This window comes from Homalodisca vitripennis, chromosome 8, assembly GCF_021130785.1.
Source record: "Homalodisca vitripennis isolate AUS2020 chromosome 8, UT_GWSS_2.1, whole genome shotgun sequence".
NCBI lineage: Eukaryota > Metazoa > Arthropoda > Insecta > Hemiptera > Cicadellidae > Homalodisca > Homalodisca vitripennis.
Window position 1 is genome coordinate 114,331,377 of NC_060214.1, and position 18,802 is coordinate 114,350,178.

Genomic DNA, 18,802 nt, shown 5'->3' on the forward strand with positions numbered 1-18,802 from the left:
AGGTGATCTTGTTTGGTGTCCCCTGAGGAGTTCGTCAATGCGCCTACTCAAATATCCATATTTTCGAAATAGCTGTCGTTTCAAGGCGCCCAATTCAAATAAGCAAGATCCTCTACCTCACCTTGTATTTTCCAAAACATTACAAAAAATAACTAAGTCAAGCTCTGAAGGATGGTGTGAATACTCTGCTGGATCCTGAAATAGCCTGCTCTAATTAAATCACGAATGAGATGTAACGATTTGGGGCACAACTTGAATCCAGTAGATAATTATTTTTATTTTAATCGCCCAAGAATTTGCTATATGATATAATTATGGATAAAAATAAATCTTCTATTATGTAAGATTGTTGATAGGATAATCTAGATTGTATTATTTTGGCCGATAGTGCTGTGTGATTTCGCCACTACTGTTAGAAGTAGTGATTTCTTTGGAATCGAAACGAAGTAATAAATTGCAATATAATTTCTGAGAATTGCTATGTAATGTCTGATAATTGCAAAGTAATTTCTGGGAATTGCAATGTCTTTATTCAGGATTACTTAAACATATGCCTTTTTGTTCTCTTAGGACAAGAAGCTTTATAAATTGCACTTAGTCCTGTAAGAACCTTTTGCGCTGCTTCCGGAATTACAGTATATTCAGGATGGGAAAGGTTAGGGAGTGGGGGCCGCTTCCGATCGAGATCCATGAGGAAGAATTAGGGCACTACATTTCAAAGTCATGTCTCCCCGGAAGAAGAGGAGGCGAGCTCTGAACCAGCCTCTCGAGTCAAACTAGTAAGGGGGTGGATACCCTTATTGTGGCTAGCAAGAACCTCTGAGGTTAGGGAACAAACCCCAACAACTCCAACAGTCATCTCCCACAGTAGATTAGACCTATAGAATTGCCCATGAACCCCAGAATGTCGACATTTGCAGTTAGTGATGTGCCGCTCCTGGACATCCATAAGGTTGCCCAGATCTAAGTGACACATCGCTTTTGCTGTGCCCAGTGGTGGGTTCGACTGGAATGTAGAAACCAGCCAGAAGTGATTCCTGCTGGGTAAAATGTATGCCTTACCTGCATATCTAAATTGATGGGAGCTGATAACCGCGTTGGATCTGTTCCTAGTGATCAAAGGCAATGTTTATGTTGGCTGATGCAAAAGGCTAGGCTGTGATGATGGCGTACCAAGCAATCTCTTTTATTAATCGTGCCTGCTATATACTCGTATGAAGTAAGTAGTGATATAGAGGTATCATCCATAGATGTTGGGATCCTTCCACTGATTTTCTGGCATTTCTCATAAATAAAGTAATTATTTCTTAGATAGGTACTTACCCTCTCAATATGAAGTTCTCACTCACCTTCAGCCTAGACATCTCTTGGGCAAGCAAACAGAGCTGTTTGGTACCCGGCCATGTTTGTCGTGATGGCAACACCGAGTCTCTCATCGAACCTCAGTGTAGCCGCTGAGTGTACCACAATGTCCACAGTCTCGGACAGCAAGGCTACATGATTGGCGCTGAGTCCTAGGTTAGGTATGTGAGGGTCTCCATGAACCACCGAGAGCCTCTTTGCAAATTCCGGATTCTCTTTCTTAAGCCTTGCAAACACCTGAGGCAAATATCATTTCAAATAAATCTCTGTTTTATAAGTACAATCTTTCCCTTTCGATTAATCGTAGGTCCACAACACATATGAATATAACACATATAATATCATTTTTTAATTTGTCTTTAAATTATTCAATTTCTTAATTACTGGTGTTTAACACCTGTAATACGTCATTATAAAAATGACTTTAACACAGCCTGACTAGTCGAGAGTACCGTCCACCACAATCAATGTGTTAGTTAAGGTAACACGTGTAAACAGGTATCAACATTTTGTTTATTGAAACAATCATTTTAATTATTTAACTTATTTCAGGTATAGACTCACTAATTTTTTGCTGTAATGAATTTACGAAAGGCTTGAAAATAGAATTTTTGCACAGGGAAGTCAGAGTAACGCTGGGTCATGTAGAGCTTACTTATATGCTTACACAATGTTCTTATGCTCAATATTATACACGATGCTGCGAGCTGCTGTTCGATCTGTTAAGGTTTCTTTAATTGAAATGCTTCCTAAAACAGGACTTGTTTTTATTGGATTAAAAAATACTATACTTTGTATTTATATCAAGACAGAATAGAAGCTTAAGAACTCATTTTCTGAATCTTGACTGACACTGAAGAAAGTGTTGTGTTGATGTTTCATTTGACATAATAGTTGGTTAGATTTAAATTTATTACTTCGTACTTTAGATATTTTTTAAACAAAACTCAAGCATTTTATGAATTGAAAGACCCAAAAATATGATGTTATTCGTGCAACTAACATAGGCAAGATATAAATTTTAAGTTGTTTTACTTCTATCAAAACGAGCGTAGTTGACAGTTAGTTTCTTTCTTAGGAAAATTGCTCTATCGGTTTCAAGAAAAATTTTGGTGTGTGCTTATACATTTGGTTTGGTAGTATTTATAAAATCAAGAGCATCTGTTTTTTATGAAAGGAGATCAATATTATTGAATTCAACTCATAAAAACTAATTTACGAATATTTGACTACTCTTTTGGGCTATATTTTCAAAATTAGTAAAAACTGTTTTGAAACAACTTTCACGAGTTTTGTATTCTGAGAGTATTTGAGTATTAAGACTGTTTGTATGTTAATCTAAACATTAATATTAAGTTAGATAAAATTTTAATTATAACAGTATTCATACATTCTCATACATGTTGTCTAAGATTCTGTATATACTATTTTATTTAGCACACCATTATATTATTATGTATTTGTGCAGCAATATTTCTCAAATAACTATATTGTACTGAATAAAACGCTCAGGTCTCTCAACAAAAGAATGTTGCCAATGTGTTGTAGGACGTGGAACAACAGGTTGTAATATAATTAATTTAAAATTCGCAACAATTGTGAAGGTAGCTAAAAGGGGCTTGTCTGCCGAAAGTATAACCATGAAGACAGATTTAACCGTAGATATTTTATGTAACTGTCAAAACAATCATGTGAAAGAGCAAACAATATGCTTTTTAGAGACAACACATCACAGATTTAAAATAAATTCTGTACAAGAAAATTCTATAGACTTTTAGGAGTTGTACGTTATTCTTGACTCAATACAATTAAAATAAATCTTTTCAACAAAGAATAAAAGAAGTAAATTAATAATTTAGTAATGGTGTAGTAATCAGAATGAATGGGGTAAAAGCTATTCTGCTTTAACTAATGCTGCACCACAAATTCGAATGCTATACCAGAGCAATAAATCGAAATACAGTACTGAAACTTTATAAGACAATAGAGAAGAATATGAAAAATTCAAATCCTAGAAAGCGGCTCATATTTTAGACACCTTCTCGGATTCGCCTTAGAACAATAAAATAAATACCAGTACGTTAAACATCTAGACTCACCACATCATCCAGCAGTTTTGTCAGCCTTTCTTTGATTGTCAAACCATTTTTTTCACGCATAAGTAAGTAGATTCTTTCAAAAGTAGGACAGGTACGGAGCAGTTTATCAATGAGTATTTTCCCCAGAAATCCTGTTCCGCCTGTTAGGAAAATTACTTTACTCTCGTAAAACTGTTGGATCTTGGATCTGTTGGAGTTCTTAGCACTCACATCGGGGCACATATTTGTCTCACAATCGCAGAGTCCTTTTAAATTTTATTTCCTGAGGATCAGATTGATTATTAGAATCCAACACTATAAATAAAATGAATGTAATTTGTACTAATTTTAACAATTGCGAAATCGGACGTTAAAAAACAACTAATCAGCGTATCATTAATGAATAATTATATCAGTATTCAATAATGTGTTAGTGTGCAGATTATTGTTTTGCTTATGTATATAAATATGCATGACATTAATCGTTTTAAAATTAATACTGCTGTAAATTTTATTCTCACTCAAGACTACATACTTAATACAGGTATATCAGGAACACACTCAGTACTTTATGCAGTATATAATAGAGTATGCAGCATATACGAAATGCAAAGCCAACAAAAGTATTTTTGCTGAAATAACATACGTAAAATAAAAACCACAATAGATTTTTACCCATCTACCATAGTTAACGAATACTGAGTTATTCCCCGAAATTTTGAAAGATTTGGTGGTAGAAATTTCAAAAACGCTAGTGGTCCAATATTGAAAATTTTAGCGTTAAATGTGTTTATTTAATTTATAAAACAAAGAATAAAAATGGAAAAACATTTTCTATAAAATATTAGTATGCAATAATGTACATTTTACTACAAGAATGGATACCATGTTACAACAAATTACATTAAAGGCTGTAGAACGAAACGAAATCAAAATTAACTTCAGTGAGAGGTGAAATTAGGATTATAATATTTATTTCTACTACTTAACATCAAACAATTACATTACCATGTATTGTAAGTAGACAGTTACAGTAGTGTACTAGTTGACTGCGGCAGACGTCTTCAGTACCAGAATCACAGAGTGAGTGTAGTTCCATTCGGTAGCCTATAATTATGCTAGCAACTAAACGTAATTCAATTTCTGTGATATTGAAATAGCTGCAATAAAAAATTAAATATATTTTACTATAATAAGCAATCATCAATCATAAATATCACACCTATTGTTATGAGTTACACTCTCTTTTCCTACAGCTGCGATTACACTTGCTAGTAAAGTTGGGAAAGAACTTGCATAACTATTGTCCAATAATGAAAACAAAGAAAAATATGAAGAATCTTGGAGCATTAGAAAATATAAATGAAGTACTTAAAATAACACAAATATTCCAATATTCATTTTATTATTGGAAAATTTGTGTTGATTTACCATCGTCATTCAAAGAAAAATATGTTTAATCACGAGAACTATTCAAATGACTTAAGCACCTAACAAATATGCACGCCGCACCGCCGCCCTTCTGCGCTGAAAGGCCGTGTTAAACTGCTGTCAATAACGGTCGAGCTGTACGATTAAACATGTAGTTTATCCTTGAACCACTTATCACGGTACCGTCTCGTGACGGCCGACTTATAGGTCAACCGCTAATAAAGAAACCTGCGCAGAAGCAAATTTCTGAGCAGTACCACGCAGGAGGGGCCCCCCTCCGGCGGGGAGTTGGGGTGGGGAGTGGGACCAGCACCTTGTATCTGTTTATCAGCTGTGTGGATCGTATCTCGTTCTTACAGTTTTGTTTATACTGCAGCTACTTTACCCGTTCTATAACTATATATTTTTGTGTGTAGGCATATACAAGTGTCGAAGTCTAAGCGTAAAATATTAATTAAACAGATTAATGTAGCCATAGATGTATCCAGGAAGCATTGTTGTCTTGAGGTTAGCCGTGCAGTGGCAGTGGCCATTAGAGATGTGTCGTTCAATTCGAACGGGTCAGTTAGGCGAACGAGTGATCCGGATCAGAGTGTTTCAAAAGACCCGTTCACTTTGAAAGTTTTGTTCAATTTTGCCTGACAACTGAATACATTTGATACTTTTTTCCAAATTAAGTATATGAAATGAAATGAAATGAGTTTATTTTCCCAAAAATAGTACAATAAAACACATATACGAGTGCATATACACGTAGTGCAACAAACGTATGCACATAGCCTACATACAATGTCTGATACCATGTATCAGAGTGTAACAATACGGAACTTATACGTAGTTTGTTATTTCTTATTATATAAACCTTGTAGTAATTCTATTTAATTCAATTAAAATTTGAAAAAAGAAGAGTAGTATTAACTGGGAAGAGCCTTCGTGAATATTGGAACTCAAAACTAATAATAGAACAAATGATATTATAAGTAAAAAAAATAGTAGTTTTGTAATTTTTGAGATTAATAAATGGTTATGAATGCATTTTTACTCCGGCTAATGACAACCGTGACCACGCAGGCAATTGATAAGTCACATTGATAATGATACGTAACCGAGTATAAATCTAGTTTTGCTGCACTTTCGCATGAAGTATTAGTTGTGGTAATTGTAGTAAAGGACAAACCGAATAACAATAAATAGTGAGGAAGGCTTATAAGTTCAGCGATAATAAGGGACAACAAGTCTATATAATTCTTCGTCATCTAACGATAGTAACCAATCCTTCACGCGTTTTTTAAACCAGTAAAGATTAGGTAATTGAAACACATAAACGAAGTTGTAACTCTAACACACGTTATGGCACAAAACATGAGAAATATAATACAAATTTGTTACGCTGAATGTTTTTTTAATATAGAAACTGTAATGCCGACTTGATGCGAGTATCGTGTGTTATGAGTATAAGTTGTCAACGCAAAAAGAGTATGAAAATTAGTGTATAAGTAAATAAGAATTGCTTTGATAAACAAAATAATGTCTTATAGTCATTAGTTTTGCCTCGAAAAAAGTAATTCTGAAGAATATGTTGTACTCTTAAAGAACATTATTTTTAGTATTGTTTTCTGTTCAATAATTAATGGCTCAAGAATAGTTTTGAAAGCAGCACCATAGACTATAATACCAAATGAAAGTTGGGATTGAACGAAAGCAAAATAGGACACTTTAATTTCCTTATGTGTGAGTACTTCTCGTAATTGTCTGAAGGCAAAAATGTACTTGCGGATTCTATTTTTCACAAAATTAATGTGTTTTGACACATTCACATTATGATGTGATTTTTTAAAATATATTTGCACGTATTGAATCGTGCCCAGTAGCGAAATTTCCTCTCAAACTGGATACGTAATGTATAACCTTTTGTAACAGTGCATAAGTTGAAGGTCGAATTAAGCCTATAAGATCGGTCATCGAAAAAAATTGTTATATTTGAGCCATTAAAGTTCGCCAAGTTCTGACCCACATTAGAAAAGAATTCATTAAATTCGTTGGCTACTTCAAGCTTAATTTTATCATTGAATAATTTGGTAGTTGGCAAGTATTTATTTAGCTGGAAAGAAACTTTGCTAACCTCTCTACCACTCAATTTATTTACAACCCCCCCCCCCCCAAAAAATTTTTAAATCCCCATTAGCTCGGTCAAATTTATCACAAAAATGATATTTTTTAGTTGCTTTAAATTTCTGCTTAAAATGTTCCTGTAATTTACATAGCGGGGTTTAAGCTCCACATTAAATGGTTGCTTTTCCACCAATTTCATTCATTTATTTCTTTCTCTTATAGCTTGGACTAAATCTGAAGTAATCCATGTTTTAGCTTTTTTGACCTAGTTTTAAATTTATTCGACTGACTATTGAAATTGTAATAATATTCTGAAGTTGTAGTGCAAAAACATTTACATTACTGTTGTTAATAATTGATTGCCAATTAGCATTTAAAAGGCTATCATGTGGTAGCACATGGTCGATATAGGTGCGATGTGCAGGGTCGATCTGAGAGGAGGCGTTCCGTGCAGTAGTGTGCGTAATATTATTTTAATGAATCGTTAAAACTTATAGTCAACCTGGGTATTATGAAAAGTGGAGGGAACTTAATAGGTTAAATGTATAAAATGTGTTATTTATAAAAATAAATTATTTTCAAACGAGTAATGTGTCTGTTTGGTGTTAAGTAATTTATTGAAACATTTATAGTGAAATAACCTTATGATAAATCAAAGGCATATCAATCAACCATGTCCATTGTTCATAATTATTAACATTTAAAATATTTAGTAATGTATATAGTAACATATAATTATTTTTTTAATCAGTATAATAATATAGTAGTGTAATAATATATATTTACATTTACTAGATTCCTGAAACAATATATTTATTGTTATATATATCTATCCATTTACTGAAAATATGTTGTTTATTCCTGTATTCGAACACTTTTTTGCAAGCAGATCCTTTGTTTCAATTGGTCATTCCGTTCAGTCGTTCATTTTGTTGAACCCGATGACCGGTAAAACGCGCTCTAGCGGGAAGGCTTAGTAACTCTGTAATGACCGGTTCAACTGAACGGGTCGCAGCAGTGAACGATACCGACTGAGCCAGATTAGTCAGCTGATCAAATAGAGTAAGCGCCGAGCAGTGGTGGGGATACTTGGAGGGGTATTTACCCCACCCTGCGTGAACTCAAATCAACCAAGGGTTTTTTTGTTAGCGGTTTACCTATAGTAACAGTTCACTGGTGGTGAAACTTTCAACTAGCGTTTCCTTTAAAATATCACATTTACCAGAATTCTATCAAAGATTGACAGAGACGTCATCTTTGTTTTAAAGTTGTGTTACTATATTGGAATTAAAGTAACATATCGTCAAAATACATTTAAAATATTGGATTAAATAAAACAAAAAAGATTTAAAAAAACACTGTAATCCAATTATTTGTATCCTCTTTTATCAGTAATTAAGATACACTAAGTCAAGTGTGTCAATGAAACAAAAATTGATCTAGAAAAATGTTAAAATTATTTCATAAGCACCAATTCAATCTCAAGCAAAACTAGCCTCGCTTTAATATATTAAAACACTATTTAAAATACTTAGCCTTACGTTTTTCTTACTAGTGTACTCCAGGAAATCATTTTTTTATTGTAATTATAGAATATTCCTTATGCCCCATTTGTGATTTAGTAAATCATTTCTTTCTTTAAAAATTTTTCAACTCTCAGTTTTGTCATAAGTTTGAAATGATCTCCCTCACCAGGAGGAAGGCAATATTCTAATTATTATCATCGTTTCGAATAAATTATTTTTCTACATAAATATATGAAAGACTCTCCAAATTGTCTGACTATACTAATTACACATTGATTCAAACGATCCTACACTGTTTCAGACTAGTAACCATGTGACTGTGTGCTGGATGGGATGATCTCTCTCGCCCTCGGGGTGCCGCTCACAGTTTTATATATCTTCTTCAACAGATCTACACTGTTTCAGACGAGTAACCATGTGACTGTGTGCTGGATGGGATGATCTCTCTCGCCCTCGGGGTGCCGCTCACAGTTTTATATATCTTCTTCAACAGATCTACACTGTTTCAGACTAGTAACCATGTGACTGTGTGCTGGATGGGATGATCTCTCTCGCCCTCGGGGTGCCGCTCACAGTTTTATATATCTTCTTCAACAGATCTACACTGTTTCAGACGAGTAACCATGTGACTGTGTGCTGGATGGGATGATCTCTCTCGCCCTCGGGGTGCCGCTCACAGTGGTCACTGTTTTAGGTCTCTTCCTCAACGGGTACATCCTCATCGTTGTCATTTTCAGCAAGCAGGTCAGTGCATTTAGTTGAGAGTATCAAACTGGGAATTTTCCTTATACGTAGATAAAATAATTGACGCGTGTAACGTAATTTCATAGGTTATAAATAAAATTAGCTTGACTGGCTAACCCTTAGCAAAGCCTACCACTTAATTAGTAGGGAAATTTAAATGCTGTCTCTCTCCACACGATATATCGAGAACTAACTGTACTAAGACTTGTTATTGTGCATCATGCTTAATTTCTATATTTGATTAACACTGAGTTTGGTGATATTGTCTGTCCCACCATTGGATTTGGCTGAGAGTTAACAGACAGTTTGACATTTTTCTTATGGGTAACCATGATTGCAACGAGAAAATTGCAGGCAAAATAAACTTGCACGCAAACTAATTACGATGATGTGACATTGTTCTTTATGACAAAGCAAAACATGCCTAATGAAGCAACAAGGAACAAGGAATGGAAATAAAATTTCCTCCTTTCACAAATTGATGGACTGAAGAAGAAAACATTTCCAGGATACGGTAAACCCTGGAACTATTATTTAGATCATTACTTACGGGTTTTCATTGCATGAAACAGAAACTATGTTTCTTATTTAACAAATTGATAGTTTAAGCACTATCGAGTATCAGTAACTTGCAGGGTTTGTTCATATTTTTTTTTTTCTTACGCATCTCTTTGCCTTGAAGCTCGATACCATGTCCTTGGAAACATGTTTAGTACGCCAATGTGAAAAATTTCAATTGAAATGTGTTTTGAATTCTAATCTTGTAAATAAGTTGTATGTTAAATTGTGATCAGTTTTATTATGATGACAACATATTGGTAACTCAAATATTTTCCCGTACAATGAAGTATTTTCTCAGGAAGTGATTGTGATAAGCTCAATTTCTGTAAGTTACTGAAGCGATTAGAGGAATACCTTCTGAAACTTTCTCACTACAAACTCCTTATGCTTTTACTCTTATCTCTTTACATATTCCTTAAAAAAAAAAAATTGGGAGTTGAGTCAACATTATTTCAAATATGACCGAACTAAATAATTAATTGTATTTTTTTCACAACGGATTGTAACAAAGTCCTATCATCAGCTAGGTTTTAACAAAGCCAAAGTTTACTTTTCCAATCGCAGTTGTAGGTTTCCTCTATTCTATCTCAAAATGTGTTGACATTCTTAGGGCAATGATATATTTTTTATTTAATTTATGATTTTAAAATTTAATTCAAGGAAATTAGATTTTTTATTAAAAATATTTTGAAAAAATTCTGTTAATTGTTATTATTTTCTTTGGCCAAAATGGGTTTTCTACAGATGACAATCATATCAATCTTTGAAACTATGCCATATACTTACTCTTAAAATGTTACATTTTTATGTTGAGACTTTTTCAAATGATCCGATTACAAACATAATTCACATGGAGTCATCCAAAACTATTTCTATTTTATTCTATGTATTTAGGGATGCTACCTTGAAGAGCTACGAATGTAACATAAAAAATATTTTCCAAACCCAAAATTTATAGCATCACCTCAGAGAAATACCTTAACGTATGTACGATTTGCATATTGTAAGCTAAACAACAGTTAGATGTCACTGTGACTATCTACTTGAGAAAGAGATCAGATTTAAATCCTACCTTGAAACGTAGTTGTACTGATTTCTTGTATAACTGGACAAAAGCAAATGTCTGAAAAGGTTATGTTAACTTCAACATTCTTTTGTTACAAACTACCACAACTAGATAGGCTTTGATACACAGACGAGGCATGTATGTACGCATATGCTGGTAACTCTTATTCAAAAACATGTACTTAATCAAAGTCTTCAACAGTCAATCAAGATAATTAACTTCTGAACCTCTCAACGAGTGCTTGACTTGATCTTACATCAGAATAAGGGTCATTAGTTTAAGAGGATTCTAAAATATAATTAGCAGCAATAATTGAGAAGTAAAAATCAATTAACGAGATCTTAACTGACATATTAAACTTTAAATAGAGCCTTTTATAGCATTTTCCAAGTTTTCGTTTATAGAAAAATTTTTGTTGGTAACAAATAAATCTTGGTACCCACTACACATATATAGCTGTATATACAAAATAAAAAATTCATCCTTAAGTACAATATAAAACAAATGTACAAAATAAACCAAGTGCTAGAAGTTTCCATCAATAGTTCCGTTTTGGATTATTATGATAATTAATTAGGTATTGTTATCTCCGTCGAATCTAAAAGCAACTGTGGTTATTACACTAACAATAATATGCTTTTTGACGTTTACCATAGTTATGTTACAAAAAAGTTTTTTGCGTAACCTTGGTCAATTCGAGTGTGACGTGTTTTTGTGGTCTTGGCTCCTGTGCAGGGACATCGCTTGGGTTCATGAACCATTGATTCTCTTCAGTTTGGATTTTATGCAGGTATCACTCAAATAATTTAACTTAAGGTGGCCGTCCCTTGTCACATTTTTTACATTTTCAATTTCCACTTAAGGAGAGGGTACATTTTAATCCTCAAAACGTAGTGGTATACTTCGTCGTAACATACAACGATTACAAATGTCCGAAATCCTATTACCCTTTAAAAAAAATCCTTAAACTTGTATTCCTTGTACAATAACAATCTTACAAGTTACATGTATCTGAGACCATGGTGACTACATGATAAAATTGTCACTGCCGAATGGGTTTTGTTTGTTGTAGTTAAAACCGCACAACAAACAAACACTCAGTTTACATGCTGCGGCCTGCTTTCGGATTTGACGGGAGTAACAGTGCCTAATTTATAGCTAATTTATATACAACTATTATTGGATGTAACAGCTTTATGCCAAAAATTTAACATGATTGACTTGGATGGAAGTATGCCTCAAAATTAATCCTGAATAATGGAAATCAATATTAATAGAAGAAATAAATAAAACGTGCAGCACTACTTTTCGCGAATTTAAATATTTTCTCTTCGTTAGGTGAGAAAACAATTTGTCTATATACATGTACATAAAAGCTATAACTTACGGTAATTGACTGCCACTAAAAGAAAGAGAAAAAGAAAAAGAGAAGAGATGTAACCTACCCAAAAACTACTTATAGTACAGACAAGAGAAAATGAGCCATAACGTTCTCACTGCACAGGATTTAAGTCACGATGAAAGTCACGAGAACTCAAGAGCCCAATCACACGTCTTACCAGTCACACTTTTGCCTTCGCATTTTATAACATACAACGATGGAAAATGTTCGAAATTCTATTATTCTTTTCCACCTCCCCATGCCCATCGTCTATTGACAAATCTTTAACAAAGCAGCAGTTATTTTATCTTTCAGAATATCATGAGGAGCATGCTGGTTGTCATTTACCAAAAAAGTTCAAGTTGTAAGTTGTTTATACTTAGTAAATGAATACTGGTACTTAAGAAATAGTTTTTAAGGTAGTTATTGACTCTTCAAATACACTGGAGGATGGTCTAACAATTTTAAATAATGTACATCTTGAGCTATGCTTACGTTAAATCCCCCCCCCCCAACACTTTTTAGACAGACCATCCTCCATTGGATGTGAAGAGTCAATAACTACCTTAAATACTATTTCTTTAGTCCAGTATTCTTCACTACTTACTACTTCATCCAAGACAAGAATATTAAACTATCTAGTCCAGGACTTACGTTGTAAATGTTTCAGACTTTAAAACCATCGTAATTTTTAAAGTGTGAACCCTTTGGGATCGGATTTGTGGCATTGTACTCTTAATATAGACCTTTAATTTGATGTACTACACGACGTATGCTTTCATTTAAGATTTTCTTCTGACTCCTTACGGGTCATCCCCCTGACATGACAAAAAATAGTGGTTACTTCAAAAAGTAGATTTATACGTGCAGTAAATGATGTACCAAGTTTTATTGCTTAGCATGTAACCGTTCAAGAATTATAAAGCCCGTGCGAGACTTTTTACATACCGTATATAAACCGTATATAAAGTTGTATGGTAAAACTTGTATGGTAAAAAGAATCAATATTCTGTTTTCAAATCGCAGGCGTTTCTTTGGACGTCACAATAACTATAGTGTTTATTGTTGATATGAACTCTCATCAATCTCAATTCCAATATTGAGTTCAGGTTTTGTATTTTAAATATTTAACAAGTCGAATCTCAGAGTGATAAACTTTTTAATGAAAATGGTGTTGAATAAGGTATGAGAAAAATTCCTTTATTGAATTGAAAGTCAACTATATTTCATAGAACATTTAAATAGGTTACCTTAACAGATAGCATCATGCATAAACTTTTATAATTTTTTTCTTTACAAATATAAATCTGTAGCTCATAAACTATTGAGTGCATTTAAATAAACCGAATTGTCAATGGGCGTTGTCAGCTCGCAGCAAACTCTGTTTCAATACAATTACGACTGCCAAAGACTAATTAGACAGCATTATTTAATTATTTCCTCAATCGCTTCCTTAGAACACTGCACAAGTTTATTTCAGTCTAAGGCACTTTTCCGTTGTATTTTAATCCGTTTAATGAACAGGGCTTTAAAGATAAAGACATTATTATTTGGCAGATTTTAGTATTAAGTCTCAGATTTTTAGCAAAATCGTTCCCAATATAAGGCTTTTTTTGAACTAACTCAAAGTGGTAAAGGAATTTGTATCTTCTTCAATTTCTAGAATAGAATTATATGCCATCAAAAAGTTTTGCTATAAGAATTAAAAGATGAAAAAACAATGGTCACACCCTTATATAAATTAACTATATATACATTGAATCTACCAAGTTTTTTGAATACTAATTTATTTCTATACTTTTAACAACAGTGTTACAATAAAACAAGCATTTATAAATAAAATGAAATTAGTGAATTTTCCACTACGTCACGCATTTATAAACATAACCAAAGACTTAGATATATAAAATTTAAACTAAAAATATTTATATCTTCAAAGATTTCGAAATGTAATGATTAAATTTTTAATGTAACAAAAAAAAACAATATCCTATAAAAAGTGTACAAGTAGCTGTCCCCGCACTGAAGATGATGCGGTGATTTTTTGGAGTTTCAGGGAGCATACCATCCCAGCATTATTGAACGCAAACTGTACTCTATTACTTTGGTGCCAGGAGAAATCAAGGATAAATGGTATTTGAAGATGATCGAGTCAATCAAAATGAATCCAGATCAATTTTCCTCGTGGAAGGTGGAGGGTAACAAGCTGTTGAAACATGTTCCATCATCCGTTTCAATTGGTGATGATAGCGACTGGAAATTGGTGATCCCCAAGGAAAAGCGCCTAGAAGCCTTTGAAGAAAATCATGATGCCCCTACCGCTGGTCACATGGGTGTATTCAAAACGTATCAAAGACTACAACAACACTATTACTGGCCGAAGATGCGCAAGGACACTTCCAGCTATGTGTCTCGGTGCAAAGTTTGCCAACAAGTGAAATCAAGCTCAGCTAAACCTGCTGGTTTGATGGGCCAACAGCGAATTGTAGACCGTCCATGGCAGATGTTAAGTGTGGACCTGATAGGACCTTTGGTTAGATCCTCTAAGGGGAATAAATACCTCATGGTAGTAGTAGATAACTTTAGTAAGTACACTTTATTGTTTCCTTTGAGAGCTGCGACAGCAAAATCTGTCGCTAAACATCTTGAAGAAGATGTATTCCTGATTTATGGCGTTCCAGATTTTGTAATTTTTGATAATGGATCTGAATTCATAGGCCCGCCTATCCGTAACTTAATGCAGGAATACAAAGCTAAGACAATATTTACACCTAGACATCACCCTCAAGCCAACCCTACCGAAAGGATTAACCGCACTATTGGGAATATGTTGAGGTCTTATGTAAAGGAAAACCATCGACATTGGGATGCCAAGATAAGTCAGATTGGATGTGCTTTAAGAACCGGGGCGAATGAAGCCACAGGATTCTCACCAGTCTTCCTCATGTTTGGTCGTGAGATTGCCTTAGCTGGAGAGGGATCAGGAAATCTTCATGAAGAGGATTTGCCTCGATGTGCTGATGTTGATCTTCACCAACAAAGACTTAGACGTCTAAGGGAAGTTTTCATAGAAGTTAAGAGCCGGATGAGGAAAGCTTTTGAAAAGAACACAGAGAAATACAATCTGCGGAGGAGAGAACGACAGTTTCAGGAGGGACAGCGAGTCTGGAAAAGGAACTTCGCCCTATCTGATGCAGCATCCTTCAAGTCAGCCAAATTATTTCCAAAATTTGTTGGCCCTTTTATAATTAAAAAGAAGTTATCTTCCGGAACCTACACTCTTCAGACAACAGAAGGAAAGGATATCGGGAACTGGCACACTGCGGACTTGAAGCCATACCTGGACTAGTCCTGAAGAAAATTTGGGAAATTTTCTGTTGAAGACGGGGGGTGTTGTAGTGATTATTTTCAAAATAATAATATTCAACCTCAAGAATGCAATTATTGTTCGCTGATGGACAAAATCAAGTTATCAAGGTAGTTAATTGTCTGCAAGTAGGTCACAGGCCTGATCAACCTGTGTTAGTTCTTATCAGCTGGGTTAGTAAACATTGCTGCAGCACCAGTTGGCCAAACTACAATTCAACTACTCTTGTCTTGATTATTCCTGCTCTTGGATGACTCTGCATCACTGCCGTCTACAGTAGTAGTTTCAGAAGATTGGAACAGAAAACTTCTCATGCCTGTGCTCCCTCCTTGCTCTTATAGGATTTTATTAAGCTAAGGTGAGAGTTAATTTTGATAAATGTAATTTATTAATAAAGGCTCATGGACAAAAATAACTTATGTTATGGACAATAGCTTGGTATAAAAAAATAACTGTAAAATAATTTAATGTCATAAATGAATTTAAATATGAACAGAGACAAGGAAGGTTTATTCCTGAAATTTTCATGAAATAAAATGTCAATTAATTATTCATTGATTTGCTTTTTAAGATAAAATATTGTGTTAATGTCCAAGAAAATATGTATCTATATGTTTGTAATTATTATATTCAGGGTTTTGTGTTTTGTTTAATTTAAAAGATAAATTTATTAGAAAACCTAACAGACAAAATTCTGTAGATAATGGAATCATGTAACCGGTCATATTGTCCATTGTGTAATGTTGTAACTGTTTGATGCATTTTTGTAATGTAATTTTTACACTTCAGCCTTAAGCTTTAAGAATTGATTTACTTACCTTTAATGCTGTACAATTTTAATGTCATCAAATTTTGTTTAAGTGTACAGAGTGAATTTAGAGGATGAAAATATTTAAATATTCCTGTAATGAAAAATTTCAATAATGATTAATTCTTGAACTTTGATTATTTTAATCCATCTATTTAATGTTTGAACTCAATTGTTATTAAATTCAAATAATGGTAATTTACATTAAATCTTATTGCTTAGAAATTATTTTTCAATGTTTAAATACAGAAAAGTCTTTATTTAAAATAAACTATTGTTATTAATAAAAATTGTTATTAAATTCAAATAATGGTAATTTACATTAAATCTTATTGCTTAGAAAATATTTTTCAATGTTTAAATACAGAAAAGTCTTTATTTAATATAAACTATTGTTATTAATAAAAAGGAAAATTTTAAAGTATTAGATGGATTGTACCATGCTAGTAATATTGTTTTCCCAAAAGATTATTCTACTGATTGGTGTTATTTTATTATTTATGCTAGTCATCATTATGTTGAAATGTGTAGTCTAGCAAATTTCTATTCCCTCTTGGTATGCTCAGGGATATTTTGGGAGCTGATTCCGGCTTGTGCGACCCACTACCCACTGGCCTACCTACTGGCCTTTAGCGCAGCTGCCTGGTTGCCTGCCCTTACCCACTATCTACCTAGGCCTACTCATAGACTATTGGCGGGGCTCATCGTACCGATAAGTGGAAATACTTTTATTCTGAAGGACTATTCATTATTTTCACTTTGCCGGCCAATGCCAAATAATCTGAAATAGTATGGGGAACTTATGATTGTTAGTTCCAGTTTACACATTGAATGGTGGGGCTTTCAAATCTTACCTCCCACCTGTGGATGTAAATTAATAATATTTTTTGGGACTTTTTGTGAGCCTGACCCCTTACAACTGTGAGAACCTGTGGGCCTATTGTAGCAGTGAATGGACTTCAATATTGGAACTGTCTACAATTGTTACTGGGATATCCCTTATACTACATATTATTAACTGTTTATTGTGTATTTATTTATGTGTATAGTGTGTAAGATTTGTATATTATGTTAGTTATAATAATCTATATAGTTAACTTGTTTATTTCAGTATATGGTGGCCACCCAAGGTATTTGTACAAATATTAAGCTATTGTATTTAGTATTGAGTTTTATCTCATATTATAACTTGATTTATCTCATGTTAAACATATTTTCTTGGATTAATAATGGTGACACTGGTATAAATTGGAATCAAATCTTTGGTCCACCATTAATGGTTGCAGGCATTTAATAGGGCCTATTTCATGCTTTTGGAGTACAGTACTTGTGAATTCACCCTTGGAATAAATGGTAGTAGACAATCTTTGACTTGATTAATTAAAAACCTGTATGTCTATGTAGACCGACCTTGCCTTTTTTTCAGTTTAAATTAAATTGGGAGAATTAGTTTGAGAACTTGTAAACTTAGTTTATAACTATTACAGTCAAAGTCAACTTAAAGAATTCTTTAACAATTTAGGATTTTTGTCTTTCTAGTATTATTATTTTTTTGTGTGTGTGTTTAAACCAAGAAAACCAATTTAAGGACTCTCTGGCAGACTGGACCTCAGCTGATTTTGGCTACCATTACTTATTCCTTAGGCCTTTTCCTTGTTCAGGCCTGGATTTAAACTATGACAAAACAAGGTGGCGCCCTGTAATATGTTGTTTATATGGATACTTAAGGTCCATTGGACGTAAAGCAGCTTATGATTTTTGAGCAATCTACCCACCCCCTTGGCTGAGTGAAACTGGGATTGTTACAAGTCCGGAGATAAATCACTGACAAACCGCTGCGCTGCGGCGCTACAATATTCGATACAATGTGTTCACAGGACTGTCAACAAATCCAGCATCTTTGATGATGTAGTGATTTGTTAGAGGTTAAGGGGAACAGACTGTCCCAGCATTGTTGAATGCAAGTGTGAAACATAGTCCGGAGATAAATCACTGACAAACCGCTGAGCTGTGGCGCTATTTCTACCAAAACTAGCGTGATTGGCGATTGATTTCTTTTTGAGAAAGAAATCTTTTCTGTTGATTTCAAGAAATCCCAGATTTTGTGCTTTCCAATGCAAATTAGCCGCGGCTCCTGGACTCTCAGTTCAAGGACTACTATGTTGTATCAAAAAACAAAAATCTCCTAAAATTTAGCTCTTAGACGCGCACACGGGTGGATTCTATATTCTCCAAATGGTAAAGTAACTTTTTACTAATGATGTTTTAATTTTACACTCCTTTTTAGTCAATATAAGAGCTTGACCTGTATATTCTTTCAAAAACGAAATATATTTGATCAAGAATCTGTTATTGTTAATTTGTTA

The 18,802-nt window shown here is 33.7% G+C and overlaps 2 protein-coding genes across 2 annotated transcripts in view; one reads left to right on the forward strand and one right to left on the reverse strand.

Annotated features, from left to right (window-relative positions):
* Nucleotides 1-1,356: 1,356 nt before the first annotated feature.
* Nucleotides 1,357-3,707, reverse strand: LOC124368333 (fatty acyl-CoA reductase wat-like). The gene is made up of 2 exons (XM_046825608.1): nt 3,462-3,707; nt 1,357-1,599 (listed from the first exon to the last, which is right to left on the reverse strand). Exons 1-2 carry the CDS (start codon nt 3,681-3,683, stop codon nt 1,357-1,359), a joined length of 465 nt encoding a protein of 154 aa, XP_046681564.1. The 5' UTR covers nt 3,684-3,707.
* Nucleotides 3,708-9,101: 5,394 nt separating this feature from the next.
* Nucleotides 9,102-18,802, forward strand: part of LOC124367933 (melanopsin-like) — a 52,407-nt gene continuing 42,706 nt past the window's right edge. The window contains exon 1 of the mRNA XM_046825142.1: nt 9,102-9,253. Coding sequence (XP_046681098.1) covers nt 9,155-9,253 — 99 coding nt within the window. The 5' untranslated portion in view covers nt 9,102-9,154. The remainder of the gene's footprint in view (nt 9,254-18,802) is intronic.